This window comes from Heloderma suspectum, chromosome 2, assembly GCF_057233095.1.
Source record: "Heloderma suspectum isolate Gila_16-S chromosome 2, 16-S_ref, whole genome shotgun sequence".
Taxonomy (NCBI): Eukaryota; Metazoa; Chordata; class Lepidosauria; order Squamata; family Helodermatidae; genus Heloderma; species Heloderma suspectum.
Genome location: NC_139459.1, coordinates 274,999,424 through 275,018,389, shown reverse-complemented (window position 1 = coordinate 275,018,389; position 18,966 = coordinate 274,999,424). Strand labels below are relative to the sequence as shown.

At 45.7% G+C, this 18,966-nt stretch overlaps 1 protein-coding gene across 2 annotated transcripts in view; it reads left to right on the top strand.

The window, feature by feature from the left end:
- RNF145 (ring finger protein 145) overlaps positions 1-18,966 on the top strand; it is a 101,925-nt gene that overhangs the window by 48,949 nt on the left and 34,010 nt on the right. For both annotated transcript variants that reach the window (XM_084839271.1, XM_084839273.1), the window contains exon 4: positions 11,891-11,982. In XM_084839271.1, the coding sequence (XP_084695397.1) occupies positions 11,891-11,982 (92 nt within the window). The remainder of the gene's footprint in view (positions 1-11,890; positions 11,983-18,966) is intronic.

Here is an 18,966-nt window from a genome sequence, read left to right as displayed (position 1 = left end):
AAAAAAAAGAGAAGCAGGGGCCCGGTACTCATTTCCCAGAGGTTATAGTGTAACAGAGAAAAATACTCTGGCTTGCCAAGCCCTCCAGTTTCCTGTGGCCTCTAGGAAGTGAATGGGAGCTTGGCAATGCGTCGTCCTCCTCGCTGTGTACATGCAAAGGACAGGATTGTGCCTAAATACTTTTATCTCTGGATGTGGTGTTGTGCGTTTAATCCTTGCTCATTCTTCTTTTTCATAATAGCGTATTCCCCACCACCACCCTTCCCCCATGAGGCTAGTCAGCAACCTGTTTGCTATCACAGGATAAAACAAACGCTCCTAAAGCAAGCAGTACAGTTTTGGTATGAAATCGATGTATTTGTTCCAGTGCTCCTTAATGGCAGTTTAATAAGCAAAGCTATTACTTAGCTAATTATTATTGCATTTTAACTGCTACTGTACTGAAAAGATCCGTAGTGGCTTTCCTTGAGATCTTGGCTCGAATCTACAATTTAGCTACAGGGAAGAAGATTTTTGAAAATACGTAGCATTTTGCTTATATTATTATAATATAAGCAAAATATGGTGCATTTGAGGTTTAAAAAGCACTTCACGCACATTCCTGTTACAATTATTATTAAAATAAGAGCGTCTTGGGAATAGCAGTTGTGAGACTTGAGTTATCCTGACCCACTGCAGGGGGTTATGAATTTTCTCCTAAGAGAAATTAATAATTCTTTGTTTTATGCCTTATAATTCCAGAACAATGGAAGGTGCAGAAGACATATTTGCAAAATCACCATCATCACTTTGGGAGAGGGTGTGATCAAATGTTCTTGGCTGCCTTCTCATTGCCAGCCATGTCAAGATACCAACCTTGGGCAGTCCCATTGACTGTGAAAGACCGCCTTCCCCAACCTAGTGCTCTCCAGATGTTTTGGACTTCAACTCCCATCAGCCCCAGCCAGCAAGGCCCATGGTCAGGAATTCAGGGAGTTGTCAAAAACATCTGGAGGGTCCCAGGTTAGTGAAGGCTGATGTAAGCCTCAATCCTTGGCTGTGAGGTTCTCACTTCCTGTCAGTACTCGGGATCCTTGTTTTCCCTTTCAGGTAGTGATGGACGAATCCCCTACCTTCCTTTCCGGGGGGGGGGGGGGGTTTCACAGAGGGACCAGCCGCTCCGCTCCTGGCCCCTCAAAATCCTCCAGAGCAGCTCCGCGTCCAGAGGATTCCACGGAGCCGCACTCCGGCTCCCTAGCACAGGAGATACAGTAATGGCAGTTGCCGTTACTATATTGCTGGGAGAAATAGAGCCGCAAATGGCGTAATTGACACCACTTGCGGCTGTAAAGCGTTGTTTTTTACCTAAATAGAGCCGTAAACGGCTGCAGTTAGGTTAAACTCAGGGCTTCACAGCCGCAAGTGGCATCCACTACGCCGCTTGTGTCTGTATTTTTTCCTGCGATAGGCTAGTGTATTACGGGGAAAAACACAGATGGAAATGGCGTATTGGACACCACTTGCAGCTGTGAAGCCCTGAGTTTAACCTAATTGCAGCTGGTTACAGCTCTATTTAGGTAAAAAACAGTGCTTTACAGCCGCAAGTGGCATCCGCTACGCCATTTGCAGCTGTATTTCTCCCAGCAGTATGGTAATGGCAGCTGCCATTACCATATTGCCTGCGCTAGGGAGCCGGAGAGCCACGCCACACGAAATCCTCCGGAGCTGGAGGTAAGTAGTGCTGTTCCGCTGTGGAATCCAGAGGTTGGATTCTTTGGAATCTGACCTCATTTGAGTCCACGGCGGAATTATCAGACATCCCTATTTTCAGGGTATTTCTGACAGATACGTGATGGCTCAACAATGTAGGAAAAAGTATGAATGCTGTTGCATTACTACAGATAATGTGATGTATGGATCTAAGATTCCAGTAATCATGTGAAACCCGCGAGGGGTTGCATGAATAGAGCAGACTGGTCATCTAAATCTTGGCTGAATTATGTTATGAGGCTAGAGAACCAGCTGTGTTATGTTGAATACAATGTACTTTTGTTAGCATGCAGAGACTTGGTTTGCATGAACAAGGATGCATACATGTAGGCTCAAAATGCACTTAAACTGCACCCTTTGTTTTAAAAGTGCATGTGAGTGTGTGGGGGGGTGTTCGCTGACTTATTCTGAGCAAAGATCCATATCAAGCATTGTTAAGTATCCTATTCTTATGTGTTATATATTTATTTAAAGGATTTACATCCCCCCTTCGGTACTGTTACTTCCAAGTGCCCAATAGTCAAAACCACAAATAAAGTATTTTTTTAATTACATTTCTATACCGCCTAGTAGCCGAAGCGCTCTGACAATTAGAATAATAATAAAAGGAGCAAGATAATTAAAAAATCTCTGCAGCAGGATCAAACTTAAAAAATCAACCACAGTTTAAAAAGTCTTGTAGGTAGGGGGAAAGACCTTTGCTTGATGTTGAAAACACACAGAAGTAGAAGAGCCAATGTGGTGTAGTGGGTGGAGTGTTGGACTGGGACTCAGGAGACCTGATTTCTATTCGCCACTTAGCCATGGAGCTCAGTGGGTGACGTTGGGCCAGTCTCAGCCTAGCCTACATCACAGGGTTGTTATGAGGGTAAGGTGGAGAGGAGGAGGACCATGTATGCCACCTTGGGTTTCGCAGAGGAAAGGTGGGATACAAATGTAATAAACAAATAGATGCCAGACAAGCCTCCTTGTGGGGAGCAATCCGGGGTGGGGTGCCACCTTCCCCAGTCATCGGCACCTTAATCTCTGAAGGTAATAACGTCTGCAAAGATTAGCTCAGTCTCTGGGCAAGATTGTGAGGGAGAAGGAGGTCTTTCAGATCCCCGAGTTCCAAGCCTTGTAGGGCTTTAAAAATCATCACTTTGAATTGTGCCCAGAAATTGATGGGCAGCCGGTGACATCGTTTCAGAACTGGCAGGGATGTTTCCACTGGGAGGTCCCAGTTATCATTCCAACTGTATGTTATGATGTATTTTTGGCTAACAACACAATCCTGTACATGTCTAATCAGGAGTTCAGTGGAGTTTACTCCCAGGTAAGCAGCTGTAGGTTTATAGCCTAAGTAAAGTTTCTGCACACTCTTCAAAGGCAGCCCCACACACTACACATTGAGTAGTCTAGTCAGGAGGCCAGCATTAATATTTCTCCTGCTGAGAAAAATAACATTTTCCCCCTTTTAATTGGTGGTGGTGGTGGGAACCCTATCTTTTTCTTTCTTTTTTAATAACAAAAAACTAATGGATATATTTCCAGAGTGGAAAATCGCATGATGTGCAAGAAAGATGAAGGGAGAAGGTCAAATGGACTACCTGAACTAGTCCTCTAGATTCTTTGCTCATTCTCATGCATTTTAACTTCAGGTGGTCAGCTAAAGAGAGCCACTTCAGCATAACCTGCACATATATTAAAATACGCAGTGTAGTAGCAAGGCATGTCATAGGTATACAGGAGAGGTATTTGAAGTGTTTACTACTTGAGAATCCCTCAGAGTGTCAGTTTTACAACTCTGAAGGTAAATAATTTGTGAAGAGCGAATGAGAAGAATTATTATCCAGCAGGACTCGCAGCTAAAATATCTCCCCCATCCCCCGTTTGTCATTGGCAAAAGCTTAAGTTGAAGAGTATCACTGGAATAAAATGCAGTGCAGGATAAATGAACCAAAGGGAGGCCTGCATAAACACATCATAAATTAATACTGTATCTCTAACCCTCAATATAGACATAGGTTTGTGCTTTCACTCAGCGAGTTACTTGTAGTTATTCCCTCAGTTATAGTTGCATTAGCAGTTATATTGCTCGGTTTTAGCATGCCAAGGTTATGATTCATCTAGTTTGATGAAACTTTTTTCCTCATTATTTTTTGTTCCCCCAAGGAATAAGACTTACGGGAAGCTGTAATCTTCAACAGCAGAGGGGTGCACCAGAGGCAGGATGCTTTCCTTAGCACTTCTCTGCCAGTTTTATTGCATCAAAAATTATTTATTATTTATTTATTAATTAAATTTATTAATCACCCATCTGGCTGGTCACCCACCACTCTGGGCGATGTACAGAATATATAATAAAACAGTTTAAAACAATAAAATTCCACAGTAAAAACGTAATTTTTCTAAAAATACCCTAACCCAACCCAAATGCCTCCCTGAACAACCATGTTTTTAATGCGTGGAGGAAGCTCATTAAAGAGGGGGCATGGTGGAGTTCCCTAGGGAGGGAGTTCCACAGAGTGGGGGCCACCACAGAAAAGGCCCTCTCCCTCATCCCCACCAGTCTAGCTGTCCTGGCTGATGGGACGGAGAGAAGGCCATCCAAGGCTATCTTGTTAAGCAGCCTGTCTGGTGTTGCTGGAGGCGCTCCTTAAGATAGGCTGGGCTGAAACCATATAGGGTTTTAAAAGTCAAAACCAACACCTTGAATTTGGTCTGGAAAACAACTGGTAACCAGTGCATCTCCTTCAGCTCTGGAGTGATGTGATCTCGCCGGCGGCTGCCTTTAATCAGGCAAGCTGCTGCATTCTGTATCAGCTGCAGCTTCCAAACCGTCTTCAAGGGTAACCCCACGTAGAGCGCATTACAGTAGTCTAAATGAGAGGAGACCAGGGCATGTACTACCGATGGGAGCAGATGGTTGGGAAGGTAGGGGCGCAGCCACCGTATCAGATGGAGTTGGTACAATGCTGTCGAGCTCACAGCTGACACCTGAGCCTCCATGGACAGCTGGGATTCCAAAATGACCCCCAGGCTGCGGACCTGGTCTTTCAAGGGTAGCCATATCCCATTCAACACCAGGTCAACATCCCCCAACCTCCTCTTGTCTCCCACTAAAAGTACCTCGGTCTTGTCAGGGTTCAGCTTCAGCTTATTCCTCGCCATCCAGCCACTCACCGTCTCCAGACATTTGGACAGGGATTCTACGGCCAACCTTGGTGAAGATTTGAACAAGAGGTAGAGCTGCGTGTCATTCACATACTGGTGACACAGCATCCCAAACCTCCTGATGACAGCCCCCAGCGGCTTCATGTAGATGTTTAATAGCATTGGGGAGAGGATGGAACCCTGTGTCACCCCACAAGTGAGCGGCCACGGTTCTGAAACCTCCTCTCCCAGTGCTACCCTCTGGTACCTGCTGGAGAGGAAGGACCGGAACCACTGCAATACGGTGTCTCCAATGTCCACCCCCTCCAGGCGGTCCAGGAGGATACTGTGGTCAACGGTATGAAAAGCCGCTGTGAGTTCGAGGAGAACAAGGAAGGAGCATTTGCCCCTATCCAAAGCCCTCCTTATATCATCCACCAAAGTGACAAAGGCCGTTTCTGTCCCATGCCCAGGCCTGAAGCCCGACTGAAATGGATCTAGATAATCGGCTTCTTCCAAGTGTGCCTTCAACTGCATTGCCACCACCCGCTCAATCACCTTGCCCAAAAATGGCAGATTCGAGACTGGGCGAAAGTTGTTCAGAACTTGGGGATCCAAGGAGGGCTTTTTTAAAAGTGGTCTTATCACTGCCTCCTTGAGGGCTGATGGCATCACTCCCTCCTCAAGGGAGGTGTTCACCACCACCCTGATCCCCTCAGCCAACCTACCTCTGCAGCTCATAATGAGCCAAGATGGGCAAGGATCAAGTAAGCAGGTGGTCGGCCTTATAGATGAAAGCACCTTGTCCGCTTCATCAGAAGGAAGAAGCTGGAACCAATCCCACAAAACCGGTGTGCCACAGACCACCTCTTGCTATCCACAGTGCACGGAATAACACTCCTGATCCAATCAATTTTATCCGCAAAGTGGCTTACGGGAGGCCTTAGAATGCTCCAGCAGTTCTGGAGCAACTGGACCCACCAGTCTTCAGCCCTCTTGGAGCAGCCTCCTAGGACAGCACTCTGCGGACACAATAGAGGCAGCATAATATTCCTTTTTTGCTGCCTTCACCGCCACGTGATAGGCTGAAGACACAGCTCTAGCCCGTGTCTTTGGAGCGAGACTTCCGCCACCAGCGCTCTAGCCGTCTCACCTCCGGTTTCAGAGCTTGTAACTGCGGATTGAACCATGATGCAGTCCGAGCCCTGTTCAGGGCGAGAGGGCATTTTGGAGCCACCCGATCTAATGCCCCAGTGATTGCGGCATTCCAGCCACCCACCAGGGTCTCGACCGAGTGGCCGTTGGCGTGCTCCAGAGAATCCCCAAGCGTGTTCAGGAATCCATTCGGATCCATAAGACGCCGGGAACGGACCATTTTATTGGGTCCTCCACCCCTGCGGAGTGGTTGTGGAACCGAGAAGTTCAACGTCACCAGATAGTGATCTGACCATGACAAGGGGGTGGTGGATATACCCCCAACTTCCAGATCACTCCCCACTCCTCCAGAAACAAACACAAGATCTAGCGCATGACCGTCTACATGGGTGGGCCCAGCTGGAATAGGGTGCAGCTCCCAGGAAGCCATGGTCTCCATGAAGTCCTGAGGTGCCCCTGTGAGGATGTCCTCTGAATGTACATTGAAGTCCCCCAACACCAGTAAGTTAGGTGACGGCACACGCACATCAGAGACCATCTCAAGCACCTCGGCCAGGGAGTCAGTCGTGCAGCGGGGTGGATGGTACACGAGCAGAATCCCCAGACTACCCTTTTGGCCCAGCCTCCAGTACATGCACTCAGCAGCCTTGGTCTCCCAGAGAGGGGGTCTGGTGAGGACCAAGGACGCTCGGTAGATAACAGCCACTCTCCCTCCCTGATCCCTAGCCCTCGGCTGCTGTGCATATGAAAATCCAGCTGGACACATGGCTGCAAGAGTTGGAGCAGTGGCCTCAGCCAGCCAGGTCTCGGTAATTCATGCCAGGTCCACACACTCATCCAGGATCATGTCATGGATGAGGGATCATAGAATAGTAGGGTTGGAAGGGGCCTACAAGGCCATTGAGTCCAACCCCCTGCTCAATGCAGGAATCCGGGTCAGAGCATCCCTGACAGATGGCTGTCCAGCCTCATCTTGAACGCCTCCAGTGTGGGAGAGCCCACCACCTCCCTAAGTAATTGGTTCCATTGCTGTATTGCTCTAACAGTCAGGAAGTTTTTCCTGATGTTCAGCTGGAATCTGGCTTCCTGTCACTTGAGCCCATTATTCCGTGTCCTGCACTCTGGGATGATCAAGAAGAGATCCTGGCCTTCTTCTCTGTGACAACCTTTCAAGTACTTGAAGAGTGCTATCATATCTTCCCTCAGTCTTCTCTTCTCAAGGCTAAACATGCCCAGTTCTTTCCGTCTCTCTTCATAGGGCTTTGTTTCCAGTCCTCTGATCATCTTTGTTGCCCTCCTCTGAACCCTCTCCAGTTTGCCAGCATCCTTCTTAAAGTGTGGTGCCCAGAACTGGGCACAGTACTCCAGATGAGGCCTAACCAGTGCTGAGTAGAGGGGAACTAGTACTTCCCGGGATTTGGAAGCTATGCATCTATGAATGCAGCCCAAAAGAGCATTGGCCTTTTTTGCAGCCACATCACATTGTTGGCTCATCTTCAGCTTGTGATCGACAACAATTCCAAGATCCTTCTCGCTTGTAGTGTTGTTGAGCCACGTATCCCCCATCTTGTAACTGTGCATTTGGTTTCTTTTTCCTGGGTGCAGAACTTGGCATTTATCCCTATTAAATGTCATTCTGTTCTTTTCTGCCCAGTGCTCCAGTCTATCCAGATCACTTTGAATTTTGTTTCTGTCTTCCAAAGTATTAGCTATCCCGCCCAATTTTGTGTCATAAGCAAATTTGATCAGCATTCCCTGCACCTGCATCTCCTTCAAGTCATTAATAAAAATGTTGAAGAGCACTGGGCCCAGGACTGAGCCCTGCGGTACCCCACTCATTACCTCTCCCCAGTTTGAGAAGGTCCCATTGATAAGCACTCTTTGAGTCCGATTCTGTAGCCAACTGTGGATCCACCGGATCCTTGTTTCATCCAGCCCACTTTGAGCTAGTTTGCTCATCAGAATATCATGGGGCACTTTGTCGAAAACTTTGCTGAAGTCGAGGTATATGATGTGTACAGCATTCCCACGGTCTACAAGGGAGGTTACTTGATCAAAAAATGAGATCAGATTCGTCTGGCAGGACTTGTTTTTGACAAATCCATGTTGGCTTCAAGTAATCACGGCATTGTTTTCAAGGTGCTTCCAGATGGATTGCTTTATGATCTGCTCCAGAATTTTCCCAGGGATTGATGTCAGACTGACTGGTCTGTAGTTCCCAGATGTTTTCTGGTTAACAGACCTGGCATTGCAGAGCAGCAAACGAAGGCCAGAAGATGGAGTCACGCCTCCCCCAGCCATCCTTTGGCTCTGGACAGGCCCGGAACAGGGAACAGATATTACACATCTCTCCCTTGTTCCCCTTACCTGGCATGGCCTGCCCCTAGCGCTCCACCAGTGCCTGCGGCCCAGACTCAGTATGTTCTCGCCCCCAACGCTCCCCCCACTGCCTCTGTCAGGTGGACACATGCCCCCTTGCTCCCGCCTATCAGGCAGGCTACCCACCCCTAAAAACGCAACAGAATCCCCTCCCAAAAAACCCACCCCCCGCCAACAATAAAAAAAAAATCCCCTTTAAAAATGCTGCCAGGCAGGAATCCGTGGTGGTGGTGGTGGCGGCGGCGGCAGCAGCAGCAGAGGCGGTAGCAGCAGCAGCCAACCCCCCATATTTTTGCCCCATAGGACGGAATGCAGCTTAGGGCTACAGTGGCGGCTGGTATGGAAAGTGTTAGGCGGCGCTTATTGCTTCTCTGCTGAAGATTCCAGTCTCCTGTGGACCCTTTCCTTTGGAGATTGGGAGAGGGAAAGACCCATCAGCAAAAAGTGTTGTAGAACTATATGTAACATATAGCCCTGCACTTAGTCACCTATTCAGATGGCAGACTTGGACCTGGTTCACACGTAATGACAACCCATAATTTAAACAACACATGGGTTGTTGTGCGTGGGCAGGAGAAAGAGCGCGTGCTGCCTCCTGTGCACCTGCCACTTTCACTTTAAATCAACAACCTACAATTGGCTCCTTCAAAGGTTATTGAGCATGACATGTGGACTTGGACTGCTGGGTAGTTGAGGGGCTAAACAACCCAGTGGTAACCTATTGTTTGAAGTTGGGTTATCCGCTGGGTTGCTTGGCCCCTAAACAACCCATTGGTCCAGGTTCACCTGTCACACTCAACAACCTACAAACGGCCTATCATAGGTTGTTCATTAAAAGTAGAAGTGGCTAGAGAGCTGCAGGCAACATGCCTGCTCTCTCCCGCTTAGCCCCAAAAGCCCAAGGGTTGTGTAACCCATGGACTGTCATTATGTTAGGGATGTATGAAAGTTCTGCCACGGATCTCAGGGAGGCCGAATGCCAGCGCATTCGGCCCCCCGAAATCGGTGGTGGAACGGCCCCCCGCCCCCTCCGGGACGGGACTTACCTGGGGCGGATCTTCCTGGCGGCTCCGGCGGAGGCGCGGCGGCTGCAGCGGCCGGTCTTCCGACCGGCTGCTGCCGCCGCCATTTCCAAGTTGAAAATAAAAAAAAAACGTGATAGGCTACATAAAGATTTACGTAGCCTATCACGGCTAAATTTTAAAAAACACCGTGATAGGCTACGTAAATGTTTACATAGCCTATCACGGCTGATTAAAAAATCAAAAAAATGCGCGTACGCAAATGGCGGCGCCCACGGGCGCCACCATTTGCGTACGTGCGTTGTTTTTTTTTAATCAGCCGTGATAGGCTACGTAAACATTTATGTAGCCTATCACGGCTGACTGCAGGGACGCAAATGGTGGCAGCTACGGCCGCCATTTGCGTCCCTGCTAGCCAGCGGCTGGATGTCCAGCCGCTGGCGGAGCCAGCCGGAGGCTCCGCATAATCCCTGTGGAGTGGAGCCGGCCGGCCGGGATTCGGGGGAGGAGGGACGGAGCGCCTCCCCCCCCTGGCCAGAATTTTGGGGGAAGGGACAGAGTGCCTCCCCCCCAGCATCAGCATAATCCACGAACAGGTAAGTGACTTTCGTACATCCCTACATTATGCGCAAAATGCTTCTTGGTAGAATTTTAAGCTGATCAGCAGGAAAAGTCAAGCTTTGTGTCATATTTAACCACAAACCTTTGTGGGAGTGGGGAGGAATGAGGCTTGGCTTCAGTATTTTCCCACATTGCATTTTTGTTTTCCATTGCCAGCTCTACATGAAATGAAAATTCAATAGGATTTGTTACTCTTGGAGAAATCTGTAAAGATAACATGCAGTTATATTAATTGTGTTGATCCCCCCACACCTCTTATAGCAGTCCTGGTGTGCCTTTTAGTCTGTCTCATTCGTCCTTGCAACAAACAAAAGGATATAGTTATTCCAGGTGTAGGAATGGGTAAACCAAGGGAGAGTCATCAGTTTGCACAATAAAGCGGCACTCTTAAATATTCTTAATCAAGAAGGATGTCCTGCAAACTGTAATTCTCAGTAATGTGCAAGATTGGTCAGCAACTGTGTAGAGTCCTTTCAGTCATCAATCTTCTAAGCTTTTACTCTCATTTTACAGATAGGAGAACTGAGGCCGAGCAAGCAGGTATGCCCAAGGCCATCTGATAAACTCAGTTGGAGCTTGAACTTGAATTGCCCAGATTCAGCATGTTGTTTTTACTATATAATCTTTTAGTCATGACTAGTTCAGTGTAAAAAGAACAAAATGTATTTCACTTCAAGAAACCACCCACTTGATTATTGTTAGATGCCAATTCAGAAAAGTACAGTTACCAATGTAAACACGTTATATAAACAGCCTGTTTGCAGTGATCAGTCGAATACCCTTAAGTCTGGTTGTACAATCCTTTTTTGTGCCTTGTTTGTAGTTGCAGTGCTGTCATTATTTAGTACTTGGCTTGGGTTAAAAATAGTATACATGGTATAGAGAATGTGGACAGGGAGACGCTTTTCTCCCTCTCTCAAAGTACTAGAACCCGGGGTCATCCCATGAAGCTGATTGGTGGGAGATTCAGGACAGAGAAAAGGACGGACTTCTTCACACCGCACACAGTTAAACTACAGAATTTGCTACCACAAGATGTGGCGATGGCCACCAATTTGGATGGCAAATTCATGGAGGAGAAGGCTATCAATGTCTACTAATCCTGATGGCTATGTGCTGCCTCCAGTATCAGAGGCAGTATGACTATGTACACCAGTTGCTGGGGAATATGGGCGGGAGGGTACTATGCACTCATGTCCTGCTTGTGGCTTTCCCTGGGCAGATGTTTGACTACTGCATGAACAGAATGCTGGGCTAAATGGACCCTTGGTCTGATCCAGCAGGGCTCTTCTTACGTTCTTTTGTTCTTAAGTGTCTTTACACCAGCGAAAGCTTGTGTGCTTGAAGGTACAGCAATGGCTTCAAGTGTTTTTGTTCCAAACTCTGGAACAGGAAGAGAGCATGAATCACAAAATGGTTTTGAAAACCATTTAAAACAGAGCCATTAAAAAAAAACACATGCTTTTTTTCTGGCTGCCCCACAAGAGTGCCTAGGCGAGGGGCGAAAACGGTCCCTGGATCCCCTGCAGTTGCCTACTTCTGTTGCACAGTTTTCTCTACAGGCCTGTAGGGAAAAAGCCATGTGACTTTTGTCCAAGCATTAAAGAACTAAAAAAAAAAAAAAAGGAAGTGCAACAGATCACAGTACTTAAAGAACTGCCTATAAAAATCACTGTGAGCCTTAATGTATTATGTTAATGAAATCAACTACTTCCTACCGTTCGATCTGTGCAATCTGCCCAGTTTTTGCTGTCTTTTAGAAATGGTTAAAATCCTAACTGCATCCATCTTTAAACATGTCTTAACATGTACTTCATTATGTTTTTCAGGGATTATGTGAGGAGTGAACTGGAGTCTGGCTATGAAGGGCCAATGTATTTAGAGCCTCTGTCCATGAATCGTTTTATGACTGCCTTAATAGGTGAGTATGCCCAATAGCAACATCTTCCAGGCATCGTGCTCTTTGCTCTGCACATCTGTTAAGTTTATTCTATATGATCTGGACTTGTGTTTTTATGTAAATACATTTTCTTTGTATTGCTATCCAGTATCTTTTGTTAAATGTTCATTTTGTGATGGTCTTCATGAATAAACAAATCCGATAAAATTCATTTCACATCATCAAAAGCATCCTCACATCACCCCGAATGCTTTTTCCCATGTTTGTCTCTGCCATATCCACCGCAGCTCTGTGTTACATTTACAGCATTAGAAAACAAAATTACTAGCAAGGATTTATACAGTTTCATGAGCCAGACTGGAATTTTGGCTCACTTGCTTCAGTCATTGGGAGCTATTTGTTCTATGTCATCTTTGGAATGGTGCTCCCTGTTCATTTTTTTTTCTACCTGTGCTGCACTATGAACTGGATTGTGTAGATTAAGCAGTAGAGTCTATAGTACATGAAGACTCCAGCTTTAGGACAGGAAATTACATTTTATTATCTTTAGGCCATAAGATTCTAGGGTTTGTTTTGTTTTCCTTTTCTCTTTTGTTAGAGGCCCTTGGTCAGAAACTGGAGGGACAGCTTGAAGAAGGAATGGAAACATGGTTATCTCCAAAGCTGATTGCTGCCAAGTTGTATGGCCATTGCTACCGATCCCTTCAAAAGCTCTTGGTTTGCCTTTCTTAGTTGGGTTGGCAGCTGAGGAGCCAAACAGCTGTCCTTGAGGAGCCAGATTTGGCCCATGAGCTACTGTTGGTGATTCCCACTTCAGGCCATAATTTCCTATATGAGATATGGGTATACACAAATATATATAACTGTAAATACATGTTCCGCTTTTTTGACACCAAGGCCCAGCTCAGACATAATGGGAAACCATAGCCTTCTCACTTGCATGAACTTTAGGCTCACATATTCCCCCATCTTCTTTTGTGGCTGCACAGAAAGAGCTGTGGTTTGTTTAAACAAACCAGAATCAAACCATGGTTTCATATCCTGGTTTATTCACAAACTAGAATTTAAACAAACTGCAGTTCCATGAGTTCAGATGTAACAGGGAACTGTGGTTTGTTTAAAAGTGGAACCAAAACCTTCCAATTTCCTTGTCAAGCATGTGTGAACGAGAAGTCCAGGACTCATCCATATAGTAGAAAGCCATGATTTCCTATTTCATCTGAACTGGGTCTAAATTGCTGAATCACTGTAGCCCTATACATGCATTACTCATGTGTGGGGCACTCACCTGTCGGTGCAGGAGTGGGGCCAGGGCTATTGGCCCCACCCCCAATATTGGGCTCTCGGGCTAGCTCCACCCTGCTATATCAGGTGTCTGGATTGTGTCGTGCCCCAGCGTGCAAGGAGATGCTCACAAACAGAACTGCCTGTTCAGACCTCCATGCTCAACATGGGAGGTAGGGGTCAGAACAAGCCCAGGAGCTTGACATCAGGAGCAGGACCAGGAAAATGGCTATGGATGAATTCCATGTTGTTGTTTATTCGATCAGTTGCTTCCGACTCTTCGTGATGTCATGGACCCGCCCACGCCAGAGCTTCCTGTCGGCCGTCGCCACCCCCAGCTCCCCGAAGGTCGAGTCCGTCACCTCCAGAATATCATCCATCCATCTTGCCCTTGGTCGGCCACTCTTTTGCCTTCCACTTTCCCTAGCATCAGCATCTTCTCCAGGGTATCCTGTCTTCTCATGATGTGGCCAAAGTACTTCAGTTTTGCCTTTAATATCCTTCCCTCAGGTGAGCAGTCTGGCTTTATTTCCTGGAGTATGGACTGGTTTGATCTTCTTGCAGTCCAAGGCACTCTCAGAATTTTCCTCCAACACCACAGTTCAAAAGCATCTATCTTCCTTCGCTCAGCCTTCCTTATGGTCCAGCTCTCGCAGCCATAGGTTACTATGGGGAATACCATTGCTTTAACTATGTGGGCCTTTGTTGTCAGTGTGATGTCTCAGCTCTTAACTATTTTATCAAGATTTGTCATTGCTCTCCTCCCAAGAAGTAAATGTCTTCTGATTTCCTGGCCGCAGTCAGCGTCTGCAGTAATCTTTGCACCTAGAAAGACAAAGTCTGTCACTGCCTCCACGTTTTCTCTCTCTATTTGCTAGTTATCAATCAAGCTGGTTGCCATAATCTTGGTTTTTTTGAGGTTGAACTGCAACCCAGCTTTTGCACTTTCTTCTTTCACCTTCGTCAGAAGTTTCCTCAGCTCCTCCTCGCTTTCAGCCATCAAAGTGGTATCATCTGCATATCTGAGATTGTTAATGTTTCTTCCAGCGATTTTAACTCCAGCCTTGGCTTCATCAAGCCCAGCACGTCGCATGATGTGTTCTGCATACAGGTTGAATAGGTAGGGTGAGAGTATACAAGGCTGCTGTACTCCTTTCCCAATCTTAAACCAGTCAATTGTTCCATGGTCTGTTCTTACCGTTGCTACTTGGTCGTTATACAGATTCCTCAGGAGGCAGACAAGATGACATGGTATCCCCATACCACCAAGAACTTGCCACAATTTGTTATGATCCACACAGTCAAAGGCTTTAGAGTAGTCAATAAAACAGAAATAGATGTTTTTCTGAAACTCCCTGGCTTTCTCCATTATCCAGCGGAGATTGGCAATTTGGTCTCTAGTTCCTCTGCCTTTTTTAAACCCAGCTTGTACATCTGGCAATTCTCGTTCCATGAATTGCTGGAGTCTACCTTGCAAGATCTTGAGCATTCCCTTACTGGCATGAGAAATAACTGCCACTGTTCGATAGTTTGAACATTCTTTGGTGCTTCCCTTTTTTGGTATGGGGATATAAGTTGATTTTTTCCAATCTGGTGGCCATTCTTGTGTTTTCCAAATTTGTTGGCATATGGCATGCATCACCTTAACAGCATCATCTTGCAAGATTTTAAACAGTTCAGCTGGGATACCGTTGTCATGAGTGCCCTACATGCGAGTAATGCATGCATAGAGTTTGTGAGCTGCTTCTGAAATGCTAGTTGATTAAATTAGGTGATGGCTTCTGCTGGTTTTTGTGCTACCAAATGCTACTAGTGTTTTCTAAAACTGACAATAGAAACATTTATTTATTTATTTGATTTATTAGCCGTCCATCTGGCCGGCTACCCGGCCACTATAGGCAGTGTATAATACTAATAATAAATTTACATAATCAACTGAACAAAAAAACCCCCCACCAGCACTGCTCTAAAAAACCCTAACCCACCCCAAATGCCCGAACAGCCACGTTTTTAAAGCCTGGCGGAAGCTCGTGAAACATCTGTTGGCCCAAAGCATCTACTGACTAGGGTGTGCAAAGAAGTTGGTGGTGTACTCAAGACTAGTTTGGGGGTGTTTTCTTCCACAGTGGTCATGACTAGCTTTTGAAGACTTAAAATTATTGGTGCCTTCTTTCAAAAGCAAAGAATGCCCCATGGTTTCAAAGGGATTTGTCAGCCTACACTTTCTGGGACTGTTTCAGCAGGTTGGCCTGGGAATCAGTTTGCCTTCTGGCAGTAACTTTTTAAACAGCTCACTTATCGAAACTATGCTATGCAGCTTCAGTAAGAAGTCTCACCTATTTAGCCTTTTTGTGTAGATGGATGGGTTGTTGAATGGGTTGTGGGTTTTGAGAAAGGAGATCTGAAAACTTGCTTTCGGAATGGCTTTTCTAATGCAGCAAGGAAGTATCACTTCTGGCTTGCTATCTTCCTTCCTGGGCTAATTTTGCAACATGCTCTATTTCCGTGACTGGTCTCACAAAAACCAGGGACCCTTTGTAATTTTGAAATCTCTGTTTATTTCCCTTTTGTCTCTCAAACATACTTTCATTCAGCTTCTGTTTTACAGTTATGTTTAACTCTTCAGATGGGCACTCCAGTAAAGATTTTTCATAAGGAGGGAAGCATCTGATTTACTTGGCAATTTAAAATACAGACAAAAAGCTATTTAGGTTTAATCTTGCAACAACTCTGCCAGTTCAGTAACTCTTTCCCAATTTCTGTTTGACAGGAAGCCAACTGAGCTTCTCACCTTAAAAAATGATTATAAAATGCATTCAGCTTTGTCTTTTATAAATTTAATAAACACAATGTCATACCCCACTATTTTCATGCTAAAGTCCAACCTGCCTGGGGCCAGGGCCGGGGGTCATATGTGTGACAGGATGACATATGTTATCAAGCAACTTCTGCATGGAGTTTTTAAAACCAAGTTCTTTTCATTTTTATTTATTTATTTATTGCATTTATACCCCGCCTTTTTTCCTCTTGCAAGGAACCCAAGGTGGCTTTAATTTTCTATTTAATTTTCTATTAATGCAAAACATAAATGTCTAAACCTTACAGAACACACTGTGCGATTGACAACCCTGCACAATGAGGTGTACAGCAGGTTCCCTGCTTCAGAGCTCCCCGCTCCAGCATATCAAAAACGGCGAGATTGTTGGGGGCATGGCAAGTGTGGGGATGCAGCAAATGACATAGGGGGTTGAATACCCAAACTGGGCTTAGATTGCGTCTAGCCTAATTTTAATGAAGCCAACCCACTTCCTTCCTCTCCCCCACTTCCTGTCTCTTCCCATGCAGCAGTTATTGATAGTAAAAAAAGAACCCCACATGGGGGTGTAATTTGGGAGTGTCACAGCTGGGGAGGAAGGATTAAACCTCCCCTCCCTGTATGTTGCAGTTCTGATTGGGATCAGACTGCCCCCTCACGCCCCCAAACTTACTTTGGAATAAACAAAAACTAGGAAGGGACCTGCATGCTAGAGAGTTAATGTAACATATTTTTAAACATGTATCTTAGGATTCATGCATTTGTATCACCGTTTATATATGCAGTAGACTGAAATCCTATACATGGTTAGGCTGCTCAAATCCTATTGTGTGAAGGATTGAGGTAGTTCTGATGTGTATATCAATCATTATAAATTTGCCCATTTCTGTACACTGTTCTTTTCACATATAGATTTGTGTGCTCAGGTCTGTATACCATCAGTTCTATATCTCATATTAACGGGGGCAGGGGTCATGTTATTTATTTATTATTACATTTATATCCCGCCTTTTTTCCCTCTTACAAGAAGCCCAAGGCGGCTTGCATGGTCGTCGTCCTCTCCATTTTATCCTCACAACAACCCTGTGAGGTATGTTAGGCTGAGGGTCGGTGACTGGCCAAAAGTCATCCAGTGAGCGTCATGGCCGAGTGGGACTAGAAACCCAATCTGCTGAGTCCCAGTCCAACACTCTAACCACTGTACCACACTGTTACTGTTCTTACATAACAAGGGGGGGCTGGGTGAGTCCATGTGGCCCCCATCACATGTTTCAATGTGTGTGGGGGTCATGTGAACCTTCCTAGTGGCAGGAACGTTCACAAGTCCCACCCTCTACTCTGTGTGCGGTTCCATCCTGATCCAGGGCTACATGAGCAGCATCCTCCTCACCTACAGAGCACTGCCTTATAGCACTAGATTGTTGAGATTCAGCGCTAGTTGAACAGGAAGCTGTTCAAAAACTCAGCAGTTTTAAACTGTTGTGCAACAGACACATTTCCTGATCGTGTGGGTGGGTAAGAAACTCTTTCATTCACCCTCTTGGTTCCTAAGCTTGAGATTTTCCCTCCCTTAAAAAGCAACATGCTTAAAGAACCTTAAGCCTATTTTGTGGGAGTGGGTGGATTAGGTGGAAGGAGAAATGCCCAAGAATCTGGGTTAGGGCCATCATTCTGCATTAATGGCATGTTCAGTACATGAGGCAGCCTCTCCTACCAGCCTCTGCAGCCCTGTTGGTTCCCACAAAACATCCACATTGAAAGTACAGTTAATCTAGAACCTGAGATGTTAGCTGACTTTTTCCTGAGTGAGACAACCGAAACAATTCAGCTCAAGAAATGTAGCCCTTTTGTTCTGAAATGACTGTACTTCTCTCATTCCTGTGATGGTAACCTGAATGCAGCGCAAGCTAGCCCTCGGCTATGACTCAGTCTCTAAGTATCATAGCTCATTGCAGGATTCAGCAAGTAAAATGGCTGGCTCCTGTTCCAAAGTGGATGAACTAATCGTTTAAAAATTCCACTTCCCGGCATTCATAATAATGGGTCAGTGGATGGAAACTTGTGCAGAAAAGTACTCCGCTGTTAGTTTGGTTTATTGGGGGTATGTTTTTCTCCCCTTTCCCCTTTTTTTTTTTTGGTTTCCCTTCTTTCCTTTCTATGGGCAGGAAGTGCCAGCATCACTGAGGAAGGGGTTGTTAGCGTTTTGTCTCAGAGGAGCAAATAGCCTGCATGCAGCAGCAATGCAGCTCTTTCACATCCTAGTTCATTAAGCTATAAGTTCTGGCATACCGTGATGTGTGACCATGGCTGCTTTCAAGCTAAGGTAATTCTTAAGCTTTCCAATATTGTGTGTGTCAGCACATGGCATGGTTGTGAAATTACTTTAAATATTGACATATGCAATCCGTCTCAGCTACAAGCATATGCCATGTATCCCACAATCCACTCTGCAACAAGAAAGCACCACTTATACAGGTGATGCATGAGAGAAAGTGGAATTAACAATTTTTTTAAAAAAAATTGAAAGTTTAACAGTAAATTGATGCCCCCTGGAACTCTCTGCAGTGTTTCAGGGAGGTGGTGATTGGTTAGGTGGGACTGAGGGTATCTGGTAAACTTTGCAGTGTGAAGACAGCTGGCATAATTTCAACTCTCTGTGACCCAGTTTGCATGTAATGGCAATTTGGGTTAATTAACCCATGAATTGCCAAAATCTAGCAGGACCAAGCAAGCATGCTGCCTCCAGCACACTCATTGCTTCTGTTTTCAATTAACAACCTACAATTGCCCCATTCATAGGTTGTTAGTGTGATGTCCTAACCTGGACACTCTGGGTTGTTTAGAGGTTAAACAACTCAAAGTTAATCCAACAAATTGTAGGTTGACTCTGGGGTTCATAGAATAGT